The sequence below is a fragment of the Anolis carolinensis genome, chromosome 4 (genome assembly GCF_035594765.1).
Source record: "Anolis carolinensis isolate JA03-04 chromosome 4, rAnoCar3.1.pri, whole genome shotgun sequence".
Lineage (NCBI taxonomy): Eukaryota > Metazoa > Chordata > Lepidosauria > Squamata > Dactyloidae > Anolis > Anolis carolinensis.
Genome location: NC_085844.1, coordinates 185,147,370 through 185,174,769, shown reverse-complemented (window position 1 = coordinate 185,174,769; position 27,400 = coordinate 185,147,370). Strand labels below are relative to the sequence as shown.

General features: G+C 38.5%; 1 protein-coding gene across 4 annotated transcripts in view; it reads right to left on the bottom strand.

Annotated features, from left to right (window-relative positions):
• eri3 (ERI1 exoribonuclease family member 3) overlaps window positions 1-27,400 on the bottom strand; it is a 283,942-nt gene that overhangs the window by 211,103 nt on the left and 45,439 nt on the right. For all 4 annotated transcript variants that reach the window (XM_008109512.3, XM_062978374.1, XM_016993221.2 and 1 more), the window contains exons 3-5: window positions 27,078-27,194; window positions 14,849-14,908; window positions 10,673-10,764 (exon numbers count right to left, since the gene is read on the bottom strand). In XM_008109512.3, coding sequence (XP_008107719.1) covers window positions 10,673-10,764; window positions 14,849-14,908; window positions 27,078-27,194 — 269 coding nt within the window. The remainder of the gene's footprint in view (window positions 1-10,672; window positions 10,765-14,848; window positions 14,909-27,077; window positions 27,195-27,400) is intronic.

Below are 27,400 nucleotides of genomic sequence, written 5' to 3'. Positions count from 1 at the left end.
TTGGCCAATGTGTTTACCTAAAGATTTATCAGTACTAACCTGATACCAAACTATATTCAAAGTAACAAGATTGTATGACTATCATCTCATGCCCAGGTTAGGAAGCTAATGCTGGACCTCATCTGTTTAAACAGGGAACATTGCTTGGAAACCTGGGTTCATGCCTCTACTTAAGTGAAATAGTTCATTCTCAAGCCTGCAAAAGAAAACCTCTGCCTTCTTCAACATTCTTGATCTATTCTGAACATGGCACAGCCAAGTCATCTTGTAAAACTTAGACAAGAAATAATTAAAAACACTAAAATCAAATTAAGCAATGGTATAATTCATCACTAAGGGTTCACTAATGTGCAACCCAAGAAACACACCAAGAGCTATAAACATTTCAAGCTACTCTATTGTGGTTTATCACCATCTTAGAAAGCAAGCACTTGCTTTTTACCACTTACCTATCAAAATAAAACTTCTGGGCGAATAGTTGCTGAAAAGAAATGAATTAATCAGGCCTTGTTGCTATGAAAAACATTAGATAAGCATTGCTGCATTTCAAAGGTCCATAGGAATTTACCCTTTTAGTCATGGGCTTGACCCGCTTATCCACCTTGCTCCTAAATTAAACGCAAAAGCCAGCAGAATTCATAACATAGGATTGTTGGATCTGACATATTATTTCCTGTAGTGGTCATCTTCGGTACACATTAACAGACATGCTGAAACATATTGCCTCTAAACTGAGAGGTGCCATCTACCTGTTATGGGTACAGACAATTTGCTCACATGTATGCTTAATATTTCTTCTAAAACAGTGGCCATTGGGGCATATTGCAGAAAGCATATTCCAGGAGTTCAGCAACCATTTTATACTGACTGAATAAAGCAGAATATGTGTCTGATTAGGACTTGGTGACCGGGCATCAGCTGTAACCTGAACAGTTTTTACCAAGCTTTGGATAGTACCCCTGCTCAGTCTGCTCTTGATATGGTCAAGCAAGGCCATAGCCCCAACTGCATCAATTACATATTAATGGGATTAACCTTGACTCAAGCAGATGGGGCATTTTAGTTCCCCAGAGGTACATTTTGGTGAAGAATACACACAGAACTAGACCTACAAGGTATAATGCTTATGGCACTATCACCTGAATACCTCCAGACAACGCCCCCAAGTTTTATTCATCTGGATGTACAGTTTTGTTTTGTTTAACTGAAAAATTGTCCCAACAAAGTACAGATGTACAGTTTTGTTTTGTTTAACTGAAAAATTGTCCCAACAAAGCATTTGCATTTTATTACTTCTTTAAATACTCTGCTCTTGATTAATTTCATTTCTAAACCGATAGCAGAGCTTGGACAGTTACTTTTTAAAGTAATTAGTTACAGCCTCTTTTTACAAAAAGGAGAAAGAAAGGGGGTGGGAAGAAAACAAATGTGGCAGCACCTTTAAGAATGGTTTTTATTTTCACATGAGATTTTTCAGATGCAATACCTTTTGATATCAGTATAGCTATGTTTTTCAAGTAGCACTTTACTTCTTCATTATGCATAACTAACTTACAATTGTTACTGAGACAGTGGGGTTATGCATCGAAATGCTAGAAATTGCTCGTCTGTGGAGTAAAGCCTAATTCAGTAGTGAGTCTGCACAAACCTGTAATTAGAAATATGATTAAAACAGTTACATTACCAAAAAATGAAGTTATCTCTCATTCAGTTAGAACCGTAATACAATGCTACTGTGCACTGGTTACTGGGGGAAAAATACAAGTGATTAATCATTTGCAATCAATTACTACCAAGCAGTGCTAGTTTTGTGTATACCTCTTTGTTTCTGTTGCTGCTTTTAGTCTGTTAATGCGTTTTAATTGTTTGTTATTTTTACGCATGTATGCATCTTTTGAACAACTCAAGAGGAAACCTTTTTGAATAACAAGAAAGCGATAGCACTGTTAATCATAGCTCATATTAAATTGCTTTGTAAATCTAAAATATACCTCTAGTCAATTTCCTGTAGGATCTAGGAGAAGACTATTATGTGTTACGAAATACATGCACAATTTTGCAAGCCCATATGACAAGAATTCCCAGAGATCTGGGGGTTTAAAACACTTCCTTAGGCCTGAGAGGGCCACATCTAGCCCTCCACCTCCAACTATGAGGCATCTTCATACAAGAAGCAAGCATCATGACACTAAGTTCTTGACCAGTATTACTATTTCATCATAAGTTTTGACCAAAGGAAAAATAAACATGGATGGGTTTGAACATCTATTTGAAGAGATTTAGCTTATATTTTGCTATGATTAAACAGGGAAGCTATAATTCAGACAATAGATGGGAAACAGTGGCTGTATTTGGATCAAAGTACTTTTGATCCCTGACCACTACTATGCTACACAGGGTTGATGGATGTTGTATTTAAAAACATTCAGAGAACCACAGCTGCCTATTCATAGTTTAGATTTGGAACAAGGGGTGAAAGCATATGACATACATAAAGCCTTCAAGTCCTCAAGTGTGGACGCTGACTACTCTTTACAACTGTTAAAAAATCTGCCTAATCTAAGCAATGTCCTAAAAAGGCTCCAAGTTCTTCATTTTTGTATATTTCCTTTTCTCACTCACAAAAAATCCGTTTTGGGACTCCAAACAACTTTCCCCCCTAAAAAAAAACCTTGGAAAAGTGGGCAGGTACATCCATTCATTTAAAGTTTCAGAACACAGATAATGAATTTTTAGATCAATACATCATATGTCAAACCTCTTCCTCAGAGTTTCTCATATCAAACAAAACAGGAAACTAAAGTTAACTGGAGACTTCCAGATTTGTTTGCCAGCCCCGCTTAAGCAAGGAGACCGCATTCACATGAAAAGCATCATAGTCTGGTTTGTGAGACCAAGGTACTACCATCTGCATGCAGCCTATACCAGCTTCCATAGAATCCAACACAACTGAGAGACACCTATGCTCTACTTCTAGTTATCCTGGAGCATTACTATGGAGCATGACAAGCTGCCTTTTCATTTAAACTATAGCAGACAAACTAAAATGACTCACAAGATTCTAGAATTCAAAGATATAACCATGTTAGTCTGGAATATCAGTATACAAAGATATATTGTAGCACATTAGAGACCAACTGAGAGAACGAAGTCGGTAGCATAAGCTTCGGTAGAATACATCTATTTGACACATCCCAGGAAGTAGACTATTCTACCAAAGCTTATGCTACCATTTTCATTCCTTCAAGAGCAACCAGATAATTTTGCATATTCACAAGATGCTAGTGCAATTCCCATCCAATATTGTTTGAACAGGAAGGAATCTCCCACTATATTACAGGGTACAATGTAGAACATGAGTGTTCAGAGGCAAACCTGAAGTGAATAACCCCCAAACAATCCTTTTAGCTTGCTCTCCAGAGCAATTAACAGTGCTTTTTAACAAGTATACAGTTCATTGCTCATAATCATGAATGTAAATTGCATTTTGATATAAATCTCTCACTAAATAGATTTCAAAAATGAGCTGCTTACAATAAGTCCAACTCTGACCACACAACTTCTCACTTTCAAGTAGCTACCACCCTTCCACCATGTCAAAGGAATCCCATTTTGGCAAAACTTCTTCTCAAGTCTAAGGTCCCATAAGCTTAACAAGGCTGGATCTCCCCTCATATTTCAGCCTGGCAGGTCTAGTGTTTCTTGAGCTTTAAGAGGTTGTACTTTAATTAAGAAGATTTCTGTATCGATGGAGGGAACTTTACACCCCAGAATGAATGGCCTCTTCTCATTAGATCCACTGCTGTCATGATGTATTCAAGCTGTGGAATATGATTCATCCCTCTTCGGTGCATGGGCTTCTTTCTTTTTCTGAGTGAGGAGAGGCTCAGGAACGAATGACTCATATTTGCCAAAGTTGACATGAGTCTCTGTTGATATGAAATGCCTTTGTCAGGACAAGCCTTAAGAAAGGTGATGTTCCCACTCAGGAGCTTTTCCCTCGTTAAAGAAATTGCATCTTAACAAGGAATGGAAGAGTGAACAGGATAGGAACAGCTGTCTCCCCTTTGCCCACTCTTTTAATTCTGATCAGTAGGAGGCCTGAAGCCAGTTGATCCTCCCATGTATTAGCTAGACACAGAATCAGCATACTGTTTCTGATCCTAGCCTTACATTCAGAGGCTACCACATAACCCATCTCAAATAAACTCATGCTATCACCTTAGACAGAAACCAACACCGCTGGACGTTCATTTATATCTAGATATTTATAACTGCTTTCAACTCCTAATAAGCCGCACAACATATTAGTCAGATAAAACAACATGATGGTAGCAACACTACAACTCTACCTAGAAAAGGACAGTCCATCCATGCCCTAGTAACTTCGTATTTGCACAGTTTGAAAGTTTTGTATTGGCCAGCCTTTGCAAATACAGTAAGCTTTCCACATACACTGAGGTTAAGGGCTCAGGACCCCTGTGAAAATGAAAAATTCTGAATTAAATTTTGTTTTTTTAAGTGGGGAGAACACCTCTTTAAGAATTTGTAAGTCTCCCAGCATGATTCTATGATCATCATGCACTGGAAGCTGGCCACAGAATCACATTGGGGACCTAGAGGTTAATAGAGAGGTGTTCTCTCTAGAAATCTCTTGGTTCTCCAGCATGATAGCATGACACTGACCATAGAGTTATACTGAAGGGCTTGGGAATTCCTAGAGAAAACACTTCTACTCAAATCTGTGAACAATCAAATCCACAAAAGTCAAAATTGAAAATGTAAGGGACTGTAGACTTAAAGAAGAATATAGGTGAAAGTCCTTCAACTGGGATTGGAAGATATGAGCACCACTATACTACTGCTTCAACATCTTCACTGGCTCCCATTTTTGTTTACAAGCCAATTTAAAGCACTAGGTTTGGCTCTTTAAGGCCCATAATTCTTTGGGACAAGATAACCTTAAGAAATGGGGCTACAAAGTGGAGTCCATGACATATGAGTGTGGAGAAGAGCAAATCACAGACCACTTATTACAATGCAGTCTGAGCCCTGCTACATGCACAATGGAGGACCTTCCGATAGCAACACCAGAGCCACTCAAAGTGCCCGGCTTCTGTTCAAAGAAAATTTAGTATAGTGCCAAGTTTTTAACTTTGTTTGTGGGTTTTCTATACATTATAACAGTATTTTCTTCTGACACAAATAAATAAATAAATGTCCTACTCACTGGTAAGTATTTAAGTCATCTTATGATGAATCCTCTATTCGTTACTTCTTAAAAAGTATCTACTGTAGTCATTCTCAAATTTGACAAAAAGAATTAAGAAAACAATCCAGATATGCAATTTTTCAAGTAAATTATGGCAGTTCTAAAACAAAATCCTTGTTAGAACCACAGCTAAAATTTGGGGATTTGTTACTAACACATTAAGGGAGAATGCATAAAAAACACTGCAAGAGAATCACTGACCCATATACTAAGAGTGAACAGAACTACTATTTTGAAAAACCAGGAACCAAAATGTTATTTCACTGATTTTCTTTAATGTCAATTACAGAAAAACATTGGATGGAGTCTGCTTGCATGCATTTCCAAATTAACATCACCTAGTCCCCCTAGCATTTATTTCACATCAAATGTTTAAAACTGTTATCCTTGCCACAGTACTCTTGCAGTCCTAACATTTGGTTCCCTTTTCCCAGACTCAATCTGGATTTGTACCAATCAATTTTCTGCTAAATCATCCATCCGTCTTATAAGGAAACCAACTGGTAATCTTTGAACTAGCAATAGCATCCTGGTTAGCTCCTATCCAGTTTACTCTCCAAATAATATTAAACTATACTGGGGAGTACATTCTAGGAAGTCTGCGCATCCAAGCTACGCTGCCTTCTTTGGTCCTTGAGGCAGCATATCAGTTCTGCACCAACCCTGTCTGAAAAGTTCTCCTTTGATAAATCTTATTTGGCAATGTGTCTAAACACATGCAAACTTAATTAGTTCAGGAGGAGCCTCAGCATTTGTAGTGATGGATAAAAGTAAAGGAGGAAATTAGACGAGTCAGAGCTGGCAGCAAGCGCTCTCTCACTCAAGCTCAAGCCATGTTTTCTGACACACTGCTAATCAGATGTGACACCACCAAGGACACAGCAGCCAATCTCAAGCAGGAAAAAGTGATAGGCTGTTTAGTAACAGGTAGCAGCTGAAAACCCCTACTTCCACGAAACTAGAATCACAAGATCATGTATTTCCCACTAGACACCAACAATGCCCAAGGATCTGCTTAAGCAACAGCTTTGGAGCTTTTGTGTAAAATAAAAAAAAATGGAAGAAGCAAAGGAAATGAGCCATTTACAGCATCTCTTGCAGCTGGGGCTGAGTCTTCTCTCCCCTATGGATGAAAACGCATGTAAAAGAAAAGAATGGCATCAACAGACTCAAAAACATTCTGCACTGACTCCACACAGGTATCATAGTTCAATTTTTTTTTCAAAAGGAGGAAGGATCCTTCATTATGCCTTTCCTTCTATAAAACCACAGAGTTTTAAGTATATTCTTGTCCAAACCTTGCTATAAGAATGTCATAAATATAAACACTATAAGCATGAAGATTTGAGGCTTCCATAGAATAAGGTTGCACATCTCTTCTACTGAGCCAGATGTATTTGGAATCATTTTAAAATAAGGAATTTGTTTCCTGACATCCAACATAAAACAACTACCACTTGAATGGTTGTTTCTTGTTCTGAATTTAATAATTTTGGTCTCTTTTCTTCGTAGTAGACTTTTTTGTTTTCTATTTCCAAATGACAAATAGACTCAAGAAATCCAAAAAGAGCTAGTTTCACTTAGTATTTATACATTCCAAATAGTGACAGTATAGTATAGTAGAAAGCCATTCTGATGTAGTGGTTTGATTGTTGGACTAGTACACTGGGAGACCAGGGTTTGAATCCACACTCAGATCACCCACAAGGTGATCCTGGCCAAGTCACATTCTCTCAGGGTCAGAAGGCAAGGGCAAACCCTCTATGAAAAAAAACTGTCAAAAAAAACTTGTGATAGCCTTAGGGCCATCATAAATCAAAAATGACTTGAAGACATAGAATAATATTTCAAGCCCTAAAGAATTGTATATTGTTTCTTTCAAATCCTTTCCACATTGTTTATAATTTCATTAAAATATTATGATCAAGACTGCCCACACTACCCCAGCTAGTCAATGCTATTGCTATCCTAGGACAAAATTCAATGAACATCAGAAGATAAACTACTTGGAATCTGGAATTTGACAACCAGAACATAGAACTCCAAATTATGGAAAACAGAATGTTACGTAGGTAAGTATCTTGGCTATCCCGGAACCTTTGGGACATGCATACAGAGTTTGATACTTTTTCCCACAATGACTAGGATGCAACTGGAAGTAATAAGGAAATGAATCCATAAGAAGAAAGGATAATAATAAGAAGCAGCAGCAGCAACCAGGGCTGTAGCCAAGGGGGTGGGGGGTTAGTGGTTCAACCCCCCCCCCCCCCCGGAAAAAAATCAGTTTTTTTAAAAAAAAAACCTGGTTTACTCATGAATTTTAACTTGTTAACCAAATCCCCAAGGTGTCCACTGAAATTTATCTGTCTTAAGTGCCCACTGAAATTTATTGAAGGAGTCTGATTTCTAAATTATGGAACTACTCTTCATGATTCACTAAAAAATGATCTCCCCCCCCCCCCCAAATTTTTCTGGCTATGTCCCTGGTAGCAACTATGCCCATTCCTCATTAATCACTAAAAACTATACACACCCAACCTAAGCATCATTTGATTATTTACAGAAACATTAACTTATCTCAAGATCATCTTCCAGATGAGCCACTAACTCTCTATATAGCTGCAGTTCCAGTCCCTGAAATCCAGCATACAGGAGCAAGGCAAACAGATGAGCCCAACAGGGGTGTTTTTCATAAGTGCAACGGAAAAGTAGAATAAGGTGAGCTTGTGTCTGTTTAGTCAAACCTCCCTAGACCCAAAGTCATTTATATTTTGTTTGGTTAAGGCTCCTACCCCAACCCCAATTCCAGGGGTTTCTGGATAGAATGAATCATCTAGATCTATTTCAATACGGGGAAATGACTGGGTGTTGTATCCCAGCCTGCACCTGAGCTGTCAGGTGAGCCTGAGGTTGGGCCTGTTCAGCCTCTGATTGTACCTGCACCTGATCTGTCAGATGAATCTGGGTTGGGGCCTAGGATTCCCATGCAGCCAGAGTTGGATGAAGCTGCTTTTCCTGGACAGCCAGAGTTTGTTCCTGAGGATTCTGGGAGCAAGCATACAATGGTTTCAAGCAGGCAGCTTGAACTGCATTCCTTGGGAAAGTCAAGGTCGAATTATCCCTTGGCAGATGGGCATTCCAGTTGTGATAAGAATAATGAAGTTGACAGAAAGAAATCAATATGTCAACCGAGACAAGAAAGGGAGGTTCTGAGAAGGAGCAGACCGTTGCTAATGAGAAAAGGTTTGAGCTAATGAGAAAAGGTTTTGAGCAAACTTCCCACGGAAAGAGGCCTTGATTTCAGCTTTAAGAGGAACCGCTTCTGAGAGAGATTTTCAGAGAGTGTTGTTCCTGTTCATAGACTCATGTTTCATATAATCCTGTTTCATGTTCCTGTGGACTTTCATGCCAAGTTCATGTAGCCTTGTATCTTGAGTTTTGTTCCAGTTCTTGCTATTATTATTATTATTTTATTATCCAGTCATTGTTCCTGAAAATTTTGCAGTTTGGATCCCTTGTTCCAGTCAAATATCCTGTTCTTTGTTCCAATTTTGTTCCTGCTCCTAGGACTAATTTTGATACCTTGTTGAAGTTTATTCTTGTGCTTGATTTTCATGGACCCTTGCTTCAAGACTCTCAAGTATCTTGTACCTGGTGGACTAAAACCTTGTTTCATTGACTTTGAACTTTGATTTGCTATTGCTTACATATATTCTCAATAAACAACTTGCTCTGTTTATAGTCTGGGGCTCCAGCGTGGTCTTGAGGTGTCTCTGTAGTCTAGGGGTGCAACACAGGGGGAGTGTAACCCTCTTGGTTCTACGGGGTCTCTCAGTGGCTTTCAAAACTGGGCTGCCTCACTGAAATGGGACTTGGAAGTACTGTTTTTTACATTGGCTCTATTCCTTCCTGGAGGGGCAAACCCAGAAGGTATTGCTGGTGAATTCCTGTTCAACTCTCAGGTCACTAGACTGTGGGGTCCCTCAAGGCTTTCCTTTGTCCCCCATGCTATTTAACATATACATGAAACAGTTTAGAGAGGTCATCCATAGTTTGGGTTCAGGTCTGACTATGGGGGATTTGGCTTGGGGGGGGGGGGTTAGAAGCTGCCAGTTCACGATAAAGCTGCAACCCCAGTCCCTGGAGGGAGACACATAGAAGTAAGGCCAAGAGGAATGTTTTGTGTGGGTGTGATGGAAGCATACAGTGAGCTTGTGTCTGTTCCCAGCCCCAGATAATCATTTGGGAAACATTTTTGGGTTACAGCTGTCTTGCCTGTTAGGGTAAGGCTGTTTGTTTGTGTGAGCTGATTGGAGACTTAGTTGTTTATGTGCTCTGTTTCAAGGATTAGAGGCACATACCCCTGAATCTCAGTCACTAGGAATCAAAACACTGGAAGAGCTATATCCTTAATTGTCCTGCCAAAGCACGACAATTTCCACCATGGTCATCTATTTGGTACTATGAGAAAGAGGACTCTACTATTAGACCAGGTTTTTCTTATGTTCTTAATTTTTTCCAAATCAGTGGTGTCAGACATTTGATGCAGTGCAACAATCCAAGATTACAGAAGACTCAACTATAAGTTCCAAAGACACTAAGATTTCAAAAAAAAAAAAAGGGGTGGAGTAAACTCCTCAAATCAGATAAACCTCTGAAGCACTATTCTAGCTAATATCCCAATCCATACGTAAAGTATAGGTATGTCAATTTTACAGATATACCTTTTAATTTAAGATTAACATGCAGAAGCTAGCAACCATTGAGATGGATTACAAAATTCCCACCAAAACACACACAATCACAACTGGAAAGCACTATTTAGGACTAACATCTACCCTATATACATTCCTTCTCGAGCATGAAATGCACTAGTTTCTGATCTTCAACTTAAAACACTCATCATTTTGAAGAAAAATAGTTGTTCAGACTTCAGGCCCACCAGGAATGGCTTTTCTCATTGTGGTATATTTTGTTCATTCACAATCTTAACTATTAAAGGGGAAATGAAGAAAAGTAGAAAAGCATCAAAACCTATAACTTAAATTCTTCTGAGAATGCCCTGGAATTGATATCTTAAATAGCTAGTCCCATATTTTTGCTTCTGAGACGGCCAAATGCTGACATGCAGACAAATGGAGAGTGAGATGGCAAAAGTCAAAAGTGACATGACAACGGTTGGACATGCTTCAGTAATACATTACTTGATGATGTTTTGTTCCAAATACTAATATAGCTATTGGAGAATTAAGATACAGAAAGAGCAATGGCACAAAGCACCCCATAAACTCATAAAAGTAAGCAACAGCATAATATTCTACTATAGAAAGAAGTTTTGTTGATGCAACAATTGTCACATCACAAATGCACAAGCCTCCCTCTGCCACCCTCAATACTTACATTACTTTTAAGTCCCAGTCTCCACAGGTTACAAAAATTGACTTAACGCTGGGATCCAAGAGGCCTTCCTTTGCCATCCACTCATCAACTCTCTGAAAGAAACAGACAGAAAGAAGATGAGCTTTATCAGACATGGAAAAGAGACACAACAGTTAAATGCTGATAAGCTTTACAATCACAAGAGAAGAAAATTGTGATCTTATCCGACATGGCTGCCCCCCTACTCTCATCTCATTCTGTTCCCGTCTTCATCTCTGTGAAAGTATACTTGGACCTTTGAAGATTTCCAATAGAAGGCATCAAGCAGCCAGTGATTATTATCAGGCCTCACAATACTTTGATTATAGAGAAGCCATCAAACATTAATATTGCCCTACCCCACCTCCCAATTCCCCTCAAAACAGAAAACATAGTAAAACTAGTCCTTACAATAGGTCCCATTTCAACAACAGACTCCAAGCAATGCATGGCTTTGAACAAGAACTGACCAGGAGGACTCATTCACATCTCACACACTACTGAAAGGCAACCCAATAAGAATTTTGAAATCACAGGAAAAAATTGCCAATGTATTGTTCCTATTGTAACACATCATGCTGTTTAAAGAGCAATGGTACAAGAAACATTTCTCTACTTTCAGTGGAATAATTAATTTCAAAAATCCAAGTTCCCATTCATATGTCTTAATGCAATACTCATTTAAGAAAAGTTGCCATTTTTATTTTGTTCCCGTGGAAAATTGGTACTTTAGCACTACCTTTCTGTGGTGCTGGGACTGTGTGTTCAAGGTAGATCTCATGAGATAACAACAAAAATGCTTTAGCTAATTCTTGTTAGTACTGTGTAGAAAGTGGCACTGGCAAATCACCTCTGAATGCCTTTTGTCTTGAAAACACTATGGTGAGACAATCCAACAGTAAATCAACACTTGTATAAATTCTATTGGCTGAAATGGTCTAACTGTACTTAGTACTAAAAATTGTACTTAGTCCTTTGTTCCTACCCAAGATACCACACTGATAGGCAGTCATTGAATCACAGAGTTAGAAGAGATCTTGTGAGCCATCTAGTCCAACCCCCTGCCAAGAAGCAGGAAAATCGCATTCAAAGTTAATGCTTTGTGTATCGTTATTTTGCATTTCATGCACAATGGCTGCCAAGTCATACTAGAACACTACAGGCACATTTCAGTTAGCAAGGAAGGAAGCTTCTTTTTATTATTTTTATATCCACCCAGCCACCTTTTTTCTTTTTGTCCTCTGACTTGTTGCATGTTTCCACAGCATTAGCATTGGGAAGATGGTAAAGATGGGCTAGAGAAATATGTATTTTTTGTGCCTGGTTGTAGTAATGTGTCTGTAGCACACAATAAATCTTGATGAGATTCTGCTTGCTTACAGCAGGCAAGGTAAACAGCAGCTGGCTACAGAATCTTTTACTGAGCATGCACAAACTTAAGAGAAAATGAGCAGAGAAGTCTGTATCTCCAGTTACTACCTCTCCCCAGGATATGAAAAAAGCATAAATATATAACTCTAGGAAAAGTTTCAGAAAATACATAAAAGAGTAATATTCACAGAGTCTGATCTCAGAATACAACATATCTAAAATGTTACAGGAATTCACCACGGCTGGTAAAGAACCCTGTGGAAAATCACTGCTAATCTAAACACCAGGAATAGGCAAAACACAGCCCATGACTACCCACTGCCATTTCTGAAGAACCTCACAGCCCTTCAATGTCCCTGCATTGGAAAAATTAAATATACCAGACTTAATCTACCAAAATTATTCAACTTTGATGAACAGTGATGAGCTAGATGAACCAATGTTTTCATTTCATAAAGATGGCCAGTTCCATAAAAAGCAGAGGTTGCTCATGGAGGTGCTGGGATATTTCCAATCTCAGAAAAAGGAATTGTACACCATGTAAATCTAAACTAGAGCTGGGCATCCAGTCATTGACAAATGTGATGTTTTAACAGTTTGAGACAATTAATGAAGTCCACCAAACCTGATTTGGCAAAGTTACCCAAAATGTGGGTCCCGTCCCCAAATGGAAAATTTGGAAATAGTAAAATTTTCTGAATATCAACTAGTGGCTGTTTAAACATTTAAACAAATCTGTTATGCTGTGTATATAGTGAAGAAGATGTGTCAACTGTACTTCATAAAAAGAAAAATCAGTCTGTCTAGCAAGCCTTACAAATACTGGGTTGTTGTATGTCTTTCGGGCTGTGTGGCCATGTTCCAGAAGTATTCTCTCCTGACGTTTCGCCCACATCTATGGCAGGCATCCTCAGAGGTAGTGAGGTATGGATAAACTAAGTAAGGAAAGGAAAGAATATATATCTGTGTATAGTCCAAGGTGTGGCAAGAGTTCTTTGTTCCTGGGAGCCAGCATTAACGTTTCAGTTGATCACCCTAATTAGCATTGGAAATGTTTTGTCCCTTGCCTGAGGGCATCCTTTGTTCAGTCAAGTCCTCATTGTGTTGGTTCCCATCTACTGTTTTGATTTTGGAGTTTTGTAATACTGGTAGCCAGATTTTGTTCATTTTCATGGTTTCTTCCTTTCTGTTGAAGTTGTCCACATGCTTGTGGATTTCAATGGCTTCTCTGTGTAGTCTGACATGATAGTTGTTAGAGTGGTCCAGCATTTTTGTGTTCTCAAATAGTATTCTGTGTCCAGGCTGGTTCATCAAATGCTCTGCTAGGGCTGATTTCTCTGGTTGAATTAGTCTGCAGTGCCTTTCATGTTCTTTGACTCTTGTTTGGGCGTTGCGTTTGGTGGTCCCTATGTAGATCCTCTCTCTTCTGCAGGAGTCTACCGGATACCATGCAGCTGTGGACAAACATTTCTTGGGCAAGAAGGGGTCGCAAATGGAAAAGTTTAAGAAGCCCTGCTCTAAACTAATGAGCTAGATGAATTGATGTTTTGATTTTATAAAAGTCAGTGTTCTAAGTAGGATAATAATAAGGGGGCACAAAATCTATGGTGGAAGTCAAGTTTTCTAGTATCAACATCTCAATGATCTAAGTTTCAAATGGAAGTACTAATTATATTAATTTTATGTTGGACACACTGGAATTCCTTTATCTACCTTATACTGAACTTTGTCAAAAGTATGAATGCCAACTAAATTAACAAACATAAACCTAATTCCAATTGTTAGTCTCAACTAAAGCAGGCTTGTTTTATCAAAGGAACTTAAGTGTTAACTTAGCAAATTCATTCTGATTTGTGGGTCTGCTGTAGCTAAAGCTTATAACTGGATTCAAGGCATAGATCTTTAGAGAACCGTGGATAGCCCTGGCACTAGCAAATGGGGCCCATGGATAGTTGAATTAATCATTAAGGAAAGCAATGTTTGGGGCAAAGAACAAAGTAAGCCTCCTCCCTCAGATGACAGAGCTCCTGATGTAGCATAAATGGAAGTTCACTACGGAATAACATTTCAGGGGTATTTAGCTTTCTATTTCCCCCCAGCTTAAGCTTCCAAGCCATCTCTAAACCAAGAGAGTGCAACTTTAACCTTTAATCTAATTTCCTTACAGAAGCTGTGGATACAATCATTTTGATTAAAATCTATTAGGCACATCCTGGTGGGAGCAATGCATCGAACTGCAGTTAGAATAGGATCTCCCTCCTGGAAGATTCCAAACAACAAAAGCTATTGATTGTGGAAGTACTTTCAGCTAATTAAGCCTTAAATGCTCCAGGATTTCAACATTAAGCAGATGGCACTATTAAAATTATCTCCTACATTCAGTGCCTCATAGATAAGACTTCCAGAGCAACCCTCTTGCTACTTTGGTTTATTACTGAGCATTTAAGTAGCTATGTACATTAATCTACCATCTTTCATGCACTAGTCTTAATGCAACATTGCTGACCCCTGAAGACCATCTTCAATAAGAGAGTTCCCTGTGCACACATCTCCCCTCGCGACTTCTGGCAGCAGTCTGGACAAGTTGTCAGTACCTTTGACATGAACAGCTGGAAATGACAGATCAATGGTTCAATATTCTCAACAGCATGTCACTGATGTGACAGCAAATGTTATTCTAATGAAGCTGTAATCATAGTCAAATTATGTGGTTCGATACACAGGAACAGGAAGGGGGAAGGGAGAGGAGGTGTCAGAGGTCAGGAACTAAAAGGTTATTCAGCTTACCTCAAGCACTTGCTGGAGACTGGGCTGTCCATCCACCATAGCTTGAATAATTCCAGTCAGCTGAAACAAAGGAAATGCAGGGATAAAATAAGTAAAAACATTCAAATCACTGGAAGGAATAATATTTTTCCAAGGTCTAAGTACTCATTGAAACTAGATGAAGTATCTATTCTTCTCCAAAACCAGGAACGGCATTACAAATTTAGGGGAAATTAAATTGGAAATATTTGAAAGAAAATCTGTTAGAAATCAGTCAGTCACTTCATTTGCTTAGAAAATCATTCCAGGTTGAATTAATGGTTGGTCTTAAGAATGGTATTGTATATTAGTAGGCTGGGATTTCACTCACTTGCTTGAAACATTTGTTTATGTTAATTATTTCTTGACTTTTTTTACTCACTATAATCTGTCTAATATAAGCTACCTTCTTGTGGCGCCAAACGGGGAGGAACCTTCTCTTTTACCTTAGGGACTGAGCCAGATGACACCTCTATTCCCCCTCTAGATCTATGCTTCTGGGACTGCCTCTATGTACATGTGACCTTTGTTCTGCTTCCTGAACTCAGACAGAAGTTCAGATGGAAAAGACAGAAAATTCTTTTCAGCTTCAGCATCAGAACTACAGAACAGCCTGCCCAGGATAGGTAATTAGCACAGTTTTTGTCTACATTTAAAACATGTTGAGTTTACCAAAAATATTCTGGCCCCATCCCAGAAAGGTAAGATTGTAGTTTACCATAAGCCATCCTACAAATTCCTGTAGATCCCCAGAATAACCGAGGATAATTTTCGGTAGGTCAATTTTGCTTGTGTACACCCTAGTTTCTTCACAATACAGTGGGAAATGAAAGAGAACAAGCCACAACGCTGCTGTCCATCATAGAAAAGGTATTAAAATGTACAAATACAATAGCCTTAGGAGTGAGGGTCCTACATCAATAGTAACTCCAGATTACCCAATATTTTCCTTAGGAGAGAAAGATCTACACCTCAAGCCCTGCAGTTGATACTCCAGTCTAATAGAATTAATAAAATCCTCCAATTTTAGTGTGCACCTTATTTCAGCGCCATTCCTGCTACATCTCTCATTTACATTTTACAGCCCAAGGTGACTTCAGGCACTCCCATACACTGGTGATTAACACAAGAGAAAAGGGCCATAAACAGATAAATAAAATAAACCACTATGGAAAAGTAAGGTGCTGAGGGCATCAGCAATGCAGCTTTCCAGAGGGAGGAGGAACAAATATCAGAGCATTATGAGAAAAAGCATAAAGCTATGTTTACAATTTTATAGCCATTTTCAACTTCGGTTTGAAAAAAGTCCTTTGCATTTAAAAGCTATTGTATTTTTATTATATATCCCAAAGAGAACGGAGATCATTGTCAGTACTCTTCTGATACTTACATGGGTATTATTTCAAGATCACCCATGCACATATTATTAGACCTAAAGCAAAATGGATCACAGTAACATAAAAATATGACTCAAACACAAGAAGGAAAAATAAAAATGTTTATCAGGGATACTTAACAAATGACAAAAACTACAGAGGGTGGTTTATCTCCATCCTCTGTTCTGAAGTACAAAACCCTGCTTATGAACACGTTAGGAAGATACCCATTAATTAAATCTCCACAAACTCTTCATAATATTTTCTTGTTAATGTGTGGCAATTCCTAAAACATTCTGTATCTACCTCCAGATCAGAATGCTTCTTTATTGTGTAAGAGAGGCCCAATCCCATTCTTTCCCCAAAATGAAGTAACTAGGTAACCACAATCAAATATCTGATAATTAAGTGCTGACAACACTGCATTTGTATTTCTCTTTTGCTATGCACCCATTTTCTTCACTTAAGTAATCAACAGTCTTACTTATCCGCACTGACTCCTTTCAGTTTAATACATTTAAGCACAAACATGTTGTAAAGCTACCTATAGAAATTACTTCATGGGAGTAAACCAATCAAGCCCTTATACTACAGAAAGAGTGATGCTTAGTCTCAGTTTGCTTTTTATGCATCTCAAAGGAACTCCCCAGAAATCCATGTAATAAAGGATAGTATTGCCAGGATTCTCTAAGAGTTGAAGATCTCTTAGGAGAAAGCAGGAGAGTAGAGTTTATTTGGACTGCTGCATGGGTATATAACCACCAGTAATTCAAATTTGTAAATCACTGTCAAAAATATCATTACAGAGAAAAATAAGATATGCTGGTGCCTGCAGCAAAAATTATATCTTAATCACATACACACCCATCTCTGCTATAAGAATAGATGCTATTCTGGAAAAGAAGGACAATTCAAAAAGAACATTGACAAGATGGAACGTGTCCTGAGAAGGGTGACCAAAATGGCCAAATAACTGGAAGCCATGAATCTCTGTGAAGAACAACTTATGGAGCCATATATAGTTAGCCTGGAGAAGAGAAGGTTAAGAAGAGGCATAATAGCCATTGCTAAAATGATAACATATTGAAGATGGGATCAACTTGTGTTCTGCTGTTCCACAGACATGTAGCAATAGATTCATAATGTCAGCCCTCCACTATCATGGATTTCACTTTTGGAAGCAATTGGGCAGGCAGAGAGAGGAAAGGAGGAACCTGCTGCCCCCTTTTTTTCTCTACCTCTCCAATTGCTCGCTGCATTTCTCATGTCTGGAGGAAGGGAGGCAGCAAGCAATCTGGCAGGCAGAGAAAGAAAAGGGCCCCTGGTTCCTCCCTATTTTTTTTCACTCGCCCACTTGCTTATTGCTTTTCTCTACTATTTATGCTATGTATTTTTTCTTAGATCAACACCTTTAAGTGAGACATTTTGTCTAACTTTTTGGTTCTCATCTCTATCTGAAATGCATTCAAAATATAGGATTTCCAAGACAAAAAGATTCACAAGTGGTTTTCCATTGCCTTTGGTACATTAGCTATGGTACTACTGCTGATGTCTTTGAAAGATCCAGTGTCACCCTCCACACTACTGTTTCTGCTCAGTAGCTGTTTAACACATTTGGTCTGGTTCCTCTGCAAAAGCCTGTATAGGAGACCCTACTAGCAGGACTGCTACTATGAGCATAGCCTCTTGCCTAACAGGAGCATGTAATTCCACCACCACCAACACAGAAAGGTAAGTGCCATGGTAGAACAGAGGTAGTACCCAAAGATAAGACTTCAAGGTTAGAAAACACTCATGAGCTATTAGGGAAAAACAGAGGACAGATAAAAGGCTGATTTTTATTCAAGAAACACAAAACAAACAGACACCTTAGGTATAAAAACTACCATGAGTGCACAAGCTACATACTACATGCTCCAAATAAACTAAATAACTATTTTTAAAAAAACTATAAAAAATCTATAAGCTTCCACGACCAATCAGATATTTAAATTTGGATCTCCCTCCACAAAGTCCAATACTCTAAACATTACTTTGTACTGGTGGTCTCATATCAGTTGTAAGCATAATTTTAAAAATAAAAGTTTAAATATATTGGAAGAAAAATACAACAATGTACTGAATTTGTACAATTAGCTTGTAAATTAGAGTGATCTGCATAATTAGAACAATTTCCATAATAGGCAAATTAGCTGTCCAAATCTGAGGAAATGGGATATGCCAGTCCTAACCTTAGTGCTTTTTCTACTTTCAAGTGTGCAGCTTATTAGTGACAATAACTCCACAACACAAAATGATTACGTATTCCCAGGCTATTTTTTTTAAATATCAGAAGTGACTCTGCTTTATTTTATTTACTGTATGTATTAGTAGAAAGAATTATTATCTACCTAATCTGCCATATTTGTTAATCCAATTTCCTCATTTGTATAAATTTTTTAATGGAAGCATGTTGAGAGGAAAGTAGTTACTTGGCAAAGTGATTCCAGTAATGCTGTACACATACTAATTAATAGTAGATAGAAAGCATGATGCAGTACTAGTGAACTAGTTTTCCCACCTGTGTTTCTGTGATTGGTTGGTACTGGTACTTGGTTGGTACTGGTTGGTACTGGCACATTTCCCAGCTCAATTCAAAATGCTGGGGGTTTGGGAGGAGGGTTGGGTGTGAATTTTTATTGTGTTATATGAAGAAAATGTCAATGTAAGATTTGTGTAAGGTGAATGTCTAAATGTAATTTGTGCTGTGCCTGGGATTGCAAAGTGATTGCATCATCTGAAGTGTATGGACGTTGAAAGAGTTAATCAGTAATGAACTGTGATGACCCTGTGAGTGTCTGGAAGGAGGGAGGATCCAGATATAAGAGTTCCTTCCTTCCTCTTGCATCAGCTACCAGCTACCAGCCACCAGTTATCAATCATCAGTCATCGGTTGTTAGTTGTCTGTCTGCCTAGTCTGTATGTGCTGTATTTGCTGCTCTACACAGTAAAACTGTGTGCATTGATTTTACTGACGTCTCCCAGTGTCCATTCTTCTACGCTCCAGAGCTTCCAAGCTCCAAAAGCTTCTTCACCACGCTGACAGAAAAAACATACAATCTAAAAAATTCAACAATCAAGATAAACATATTATTTTCCCCAGTCCCACCACCTCACCCTTCCCACCCATGAACCACCACACCACATCATATGGAACTAGTATCTAAGAAAACTCTATCCTTATAATTACATTAATAAATTCCTCATGCGGCTATTTCAAAATTTATTTTTGTCTTCTTTTTTAAGTACCCAAAGGCAAGTCTCTATTTCTTAACAAACTCTACATTGTTTCTTCTCCTTAAGCCATTGGAGAGCTTGGCCATTTGGATATACTTGACTAATTTTCTTCTCCAATTCTTAATGAGCAGGTTTTTTCCCCCTTCCAAGACTTTGCTATTGTAATTCTTGCAGCCAAGAAACTATATTGGCAAATTTCTATATCATCTTTACTAATTCTCTCTTGAAACAAGCCCAGTAGACACCTTTCTAGGTTTTTCTTGATCTTTTTAGTAATCATTTTATTAGTTTCTTTCATCACCTTTTTCCAAAACTGTTTTACCTACATACACGTCCATCAAGTATGGAAAAAGATGCCTTTCTGCACTTTACATCTCCAGCATTTTCTCTTTGGGTTTTGTCAATTTTGGCCATTAATTCAGGCCTTATGTAACTTCTATAAAATCAAAGTGCTGGTTTTGGCCTACAAAGCCTTATACGGCTCCAGCCCACATTATTTGAAGAACTGTATCTTTTTCTATGAACCTGGTAGACATCTACAATCAAGTGGGGAGGGCCTTCTCTCTGTTCCACCACCTGCTCAAGGGCATTTGACGGGAACACGGGAAGGGCCTTTTCGGTGGCTGCTCCCAGACTGTGGAACTTCCTCCCAAGAGAGACCAAGATGGCCCCATCCCCATTTGCCTTCCGGAAACAGGCAAAGACCTTTCTGTCTCAGCAGGCATTTGGGGAAGGATGAGGGGCACACTGCTGGGGAGGTTGTGAGTGGGATTTTTCGGGGTATTGTGTGTTTAAAATGCATTTTAATTGTATTTATTACCAGACACACAGTACTATTTGTTTTTTTAATTTTGTATTTGCTTTGTTTTAAATTGATCCAAGTGTGTGATTATCAGCTGCCTTGAGTCCCGACAAGGAGAAAGGCAGAGTATAAAGTAAATAAATAAATGAGAAAAAAGACTAAGATCTAATTAAACTGTAATAACATCTAAGTAATTCCAATATACCTGACTAGCTGAAAACAACATCCAGTATGAAAATTACTTTCTCACATAACTTCCACAGAATAGTAATATATACATTTTAGGGGGGAAATTTTAATTTTCAAAAAACAAAGCTCCTTAGTAAGTAACATTTTAAGAAGAAGAACCAAAACTGCACATTCCCTTTTGAAACTATTTTCTTTATTATTATTAATCTGAAGGTTAATTGGGTAATAGAAGCTGCCTATGTCTGAAATGAGAACAACTGTATAGATTAACTGTTCTGTGTCTTGATTTCTTGCTGTTATGAGCTTTTTCTGCTATTACATAGAAAAGCTCATATACAAATAACAATAGTGAAAACAAAGATAGCATGTAACAGCATATAGGCTAGAATCCAAGTCTACTTGTGTATAAGTGGAAACACCCTTTCTCACGCATACAGGGAAAGGAAGGATATTTCCTCCTGGCAACATTTTAAGCCCAATGAGGTATTATGCAGTATAGTACTCCAACCTGCGGAAAGGGATTTTCATGGGGAGGGGGAAATACAGGCAAGCAGAAGCTGAATAAACTAGAATGTATACTCTATGTTGAAAATCTATAGTCTGAAAACAAGTTTAAGCAAGGAATTGGTAATGGACTTTTATCAACTTTCATGGTCCCACCAAGAAGTATAGACCTTTCAACAGATGCCCAGTTATAACAAAGTTGCACATAATCTACACACTGATGTCAGATTATCATAATTTATTTTAACACATCAAGGTATGAAACAGGGATACATTATATTTTCAGACCCCCACCTGGGAGGAAATGGTTGGATAATCAACACACAAAGGCAAATCAAAAAAATGATATCTGGGAATAGGAAACACGTTTTTGCTGATGGATCACCTATCCGCAAGGCATCAATGGAAAAAGTTATCCAAAATTTCAAGGGCTAACAAGCACTACTCTTTAAGTAGCAATGTATTAGTGTTCATCTGATCACACAAAATGAACATATTATTATAACTCAGTTCCAATATTTTATTTCATTATTTGCCCTTTAAGATGAATGATGCTAAATATAAACACAAGTGTGATGGTCACTACTGGGGAACTCTGTCACTACTGCAAATAAGACTTTAACTATCCTTCCGAATACGACACCTCTTTGCATCTTTGGCAGCTGCTAATACAAGCTTCGCTCGATGTATCATAAAAAGGTAGTGACAGAACTGGCTCTATAAAATCCCTCAAATTATATCTGACGATGAAGCCCTACTTCTGCCTGTAATTACTACCAATATAACCTCTTAGCTAAAACTATAGAGGACAAATAGTTTATAAATTTAAATTTCCTTAGATCCAGGTATCAAACAAAAAAAAGAAAAGATCTGCAGCATTCAAAGTTGCCCTACCTGCTATTGAAAACATTCAATAGAAAGTAAGCTTGAAACTTTTTGTCCACTAGTCAATATGGAAGAGTACAATGGTGCATGGTAAAAATATTGCACCAGATCATTCTTGCTTTCCACTGTCTCTTGGCTCCCACCATTACCAAAGCACTTCTAGTCACATGAGTAAATGAAGAAAAATCATGTAACAGAAGAATTAGCATCAGCCTCGCTTTGCAGTTCATATCAGAATAGATTTCTCATGTCTCAAGAAAATTCAAGGATGATATATTTTCCATATAGCTATACAGAAAGGTGAATAAATGTGTGCAGTTAATCAATTTATTGCAATAGCTTTCTCTAGTGGGAATGGCAAAGACGGAAGAGGGCAGCAGAACATACAAGCTTCAGGACAATGTCAACAGCATGGATTTTTCTCTGGAGCTTATCTAGTACACCATCATATTTCTAGTTCAAAACAGTTTGCTGATTATGTAAGTGGTTGTCTATGGCATACGGTCAGATAATCGGACACTGCCTTTCTGTGCAGACAAAGAGAACTATAAAGCTTAGCATTTATAAGGAGAGAAGCAGAAATAAAGCCTTTAGCAAACATTTAGAAAAAGCAAAGCTATTGGAGATGTCTGAACACAGAAGAGATCACTATGAAGTGCTGAGACAAAAGCTTATAATAAGGAATGGTGAGGGGTATGAAAAACATTTCCAGAGGGATAGAGCACACCCAAGGGCTATATTGCTTCCTACCCATACTATCATTCGAACTGCATAGAATTCTTTGATTTTGGCCAGTATTTTTCACAAGATACAACTTTCATTCCTTTAAAATATGAACTGAAGGGACAGCTTGGGTAAGCACACTTTCTTCTTTCATAGTAATACTAGCTGTGGCCGGCCACGCGTTGCTGTGGCTTTTTGGATTTGTTTGTTGGACAGGTGGATTAGCAGTGAATAGCCTTGCAGCTGCAAAGTGTGGCCATTTTCTTCCTATTGTAATTGTAGTTTGGTGAGCTGGAATACACTGAATAGTCTTGGTGTGGCAGATATGCATGCTGTTATTAGTCACCTTGATTAGCATGTAATGGCCTTGCAGCTTCAAAGCCTGGCTGCCTCCTCCCTGGGTGAATCCTTTGTTTGGAGGTGCTAGGTGGCCCTGATTGAACCCCCTCCCTTCCTGTCCAGGGAGTTGAAGAAGGACCAGCAGAAGACAGGGCTCAGTGGAAGCCGCCTCCCCCAGGCTGCTGTAATCAATAGCAATGATATTTAGTAATAATATGAAGGATGTGGGTGGACTACAATTTCCAAAAAATCTTGGGTTAATTCCCCCAAAACTTCCCCAATATTCACAGTTCGCCATGTTGGGTCTGTGTGCCAAGTTTGGTCAAGATCCATCACTTACTGGGTTCAGTGTTCTCTGAATACAAGTGAACTACAATTTCCAGACCCCAAAATCGTGCCAGTATTCACAGTTGGGCATGTTGAGTCTGTGTGCCAAGTTTGGTCCAGATCTGACATTGGCTATCTGCAGTGCTCTCTGGATACGGGTGAAGTACAACTCCTGGATAGCAAATTCAACCATCTACAAACTCCGCTACTATACCAAGTTGGCTGTGTTGGCTCTTGCACTGCATTTCATTGGGTTGTGTTATATGGGTCTACACTGCCTTATTATTATTATTATTATTATTATTATTATTATTATTATTATTATTATTATATAATGCGGTTTGAACGGCCTTGGACTGCTTTACATGGGTCTATGCTGACCATATAATTCAGTTTGAACTGCATTGGTCTTATATTTGCTTTCAATGGCTGCATTTCAATATTAATGTCTAGTCCATACAGGGTTATGTGATGGCATACTATGGGGTATAGCATTAATACAAACTCTCAAGCAACCAGAGACGACTCTCAGTTATCCAGCATCGACCACGTCCCATGGGTGCCGGTTAAATGAGAGTCGACTGTCATAGTATTAATACAAACTCTCAAACAACCAGAGATTACTCTCAGTTATCCGGAATTGACCAGTTCCCATGGGTGCCGGTTAAATGAGAGTCAACTGTCATAGCATTAATACAAACTCTCAGGCAACCAGAGACAACTCTCAGTTATCTGGCATCGACCAATCCCCACGGGTGTCGGTTAAATGAGAGTCGACTGTCATAGCAGTAATACAAACTCTCAAGCAACCAGAGACGACTCTCAGTTATCCGGCATAGATCACTCCCCACGGGTGCCAGTTAAATGAGAGTCAACTGTCATAGCATTAATACAAATTCTCACGCAACCAGAGACGACTCTCAGTTATCCGGCATCAACCACTTCCCCTGGGTGCCGGTTAAATGAGAGTCGACTGTCATAGCATTAATAGAAACTCTCAAGCAGCCAGAGATGACTCTATAATGTTCTGACCATTTCTAATTTAAACTAAACTGCGAAACTGAGGCCCTGGGCTGAGTGGGTTGCTAGGAGACCAAGTGGGCGGAGCTTAGCCTTCTAACTGGCAGCTATTGGATAAAAACAATTATTCATCTCGCTCTAATTAGGACTTTTTTTCTTTTGTTTTTGTTGTCATGTCCTTGAGACATGGATGAGGGGTTGTGCTGTCAATTTTTGAGGTTGTGGAGTGTGTAGTTTTGTTGTTTTGTCCGGTGCCATGATTTCATCACTCTTTTATATATATAGATGCAGTGCCCCTAATATGCATGCCTATTAAAATTCTTCTTTCCATTTCAGTTTTACTTCTTTTGATTCAGAAATGAAATTAATTCTGAGAATCCCAACACCAAAGAGATTTTAAAAGAGATATTTTCTTATAACTATAACTATACAGTAGAATCTCTACATAAGAATGTCCCAATGTAAGAGTTGTAGGCCAAAACACCTAGGGACTCACAGGTTGAGAACCACTGGCCTAGAGTGACATTTTGATATCCAAATGCTGTTTTGATCTACAAACAGTGCAAAAGAGGCCTCTTTGCCCCATGAACCAGTTCTAAGAGTAAGGCTGGGAGAAACAAAACATGGACTGGATTCCTAGCCAGAACAGCTCTGGCTCTTTTTGCAAGGCAGAAACTCCAGCTCCATGTGACTGCTTCCCCTGAACGTTCTGGGAGGTATCCAATCTCGAGTGCAGTCCACCCTGGTGCAGAAGAGCCTTAGGGCCCTTCCACACAGACATTCAACCCAGAATATCAAGGCAGATATTTCACAATATCTGCTTTGAACTGGATTATCTGAGTCCACATTGTCATATAATTCAGTTCAATGTAGATTTTATGCAACTATTGAAAGGGCCTCAGCCTAAACAGCAGTACTGTATGTTTTATGTTTCGCTGGAAGAAGAGAGAAAGGGAGGGAGGGAAGGAGGCTGGAATTAGAGTATGAAGAAAATGGTGCTGTTTTGGCTTGCTGTACACTGGCCAACACATTTTGTGCTTCCTTGCCACAGCGGCTGGATGGAACCAAGCACTGTCTATCTCTGAATATTTTATACATTATTTGTTATTTATAAAGTACATTTTCATATTTTAAAACACATAACAAAAAATTGGGATGGTTTTCGGGTGGCCAGAATGGATTAATAGCATTTCAGTGCATTTCAATAGGAAAATTCACTTTGAAATAATATTTTGACTTAAGAACATGGTCACGAATTTTAGTAAAAACATAGAACGAATTCTCAAGTCAAGGTATCATTATACTAGTAGAACATTCACCCCTTTTTTAAAAATTGGGACAGTATGGAACATGTGTCTTAAGTGAATAGCTCAAGATTCTTGATAAGTGGTTCATATCAAACACCACGACTGGATCTTGCCCTTGCCCACACATCCCCTCCCCTCATTGTTCCATGTATGTTATTCATTCCCTCCTATCCTTGTTTGATTCAAACTATACCAGGGAAGCCAGAATGCCCCCTCCTGCAGTCCTTCCAACAGCAGGCTAAAACCTTCTTATTCAGACAGGCTTTTAAAGATGAAGGTATTTAAGATCTAGTCTGTGGTTCTTAACTTTGAATATGTTTTGATGGATTTTAACTGTGAATTTTTTAGTGCTGTTTGTGTTTAATTCTATTTTTATGTTTGTATAATTGTATATTTTAAATTGTATACCAATGCTTTTATGTCAAGCTGCTTTGAGTCCCCTTTGGGGAGATAAAGTGGGGTAGTAATAACAATAATAATAACAATAATAATAATAATAATAATAATAATAATAATAATAATAATATCTTCACTCTCCTGAATCAAAAATACTTTTCTCTTCCTTTCATCCATATTTTACCCAGGCAAGCTGGTCTAGAAGGACCTCCCCTTGAAGTACCATGCCATGTGCATTTTTTGTATTTGATATTTTTTCTGAACACTTCCTTAACTTATAGTTTGAAAAACAGTTCCAATGGGGAAAAGGGGAAAGTAAGAGATTTTATCAGTGCTCAGCAACTCTATCTTTTGTTGCAACTCTGAATTGCTCAGAATACAATTGTGTATACACAAAAACCAAATTTCTACGATGGCCTCATTGCTAAAGTTGAGGACTTTGGAAGTTATCTTGAGTTTGGACAAGAGAAATCAAAACTCTAGCAACAGACAGTGAGAGCACATCGATATATGGAAATTTCACATTTAACAATGTGCAAATTCTTTACAGCAGAACTGACATGTTTTCCATTAGAGGATGGCAAAGACAGGAAAGCAATGTGGAACTGGAAGTAATATATTGAGCAGGTGGATGGTGTTTTGGCTACGGCTGTGCAAGAGACAAGTCTCATCCTGCTGAAAATTAGAATACCCAACTGGACTTTCTAATTTCCATGTTTTTACTAAAAATAAAAAGCAAAACAAAGAAATGCTTCTCAGGCAACTTAAATGTGATGGTGCAGCTACTTTTCCCCCCAATGAATCAGGACCTCGTACCATATTTGTGCCACATTATTATGCTCACATAGTTTCCTGGTAATTCATAACAAACTGACAGCTGAACTATTATGGATTGTCATCTATCTATGAAACACCACTTTGAGTAGCATTGTTCTAGTGTACTAATTGAAGTAAATATCAGGCTTTTAACACCCATTATGATAAACTAGAAGTGAGTGTCCTAATTGCAGGTAGTCTAGAAGAAGCCAAACTACGTAAAACATTCAACTGCAAGAAAAGTGCTTTACCTCTGTACAGAAGGGTGTGAGCTGTGAGTGGACCACAGGTTGCACGTACATATGGAAGGTGGATTCAATCTCCATTGTCCTGCCATTTAACTTCAGGATGGGGAACTCAATGATCTCCTACAATAAGAAAATAAGGTATTAATCCATCTTTAAAAAAACGTATAAAGACATTGAATGACAAACTGCAACTAAATGGACAAACAGCACTAGTGAAGGTGTGGTTATAGGTGAGAAAGAGCACCAGTTAGAATGGAAATCAAGACTTTGATTTGAAGGGCCCTTCCACACAGCCATATAACCCAGAAGATCAAGGCAGAAAGTCC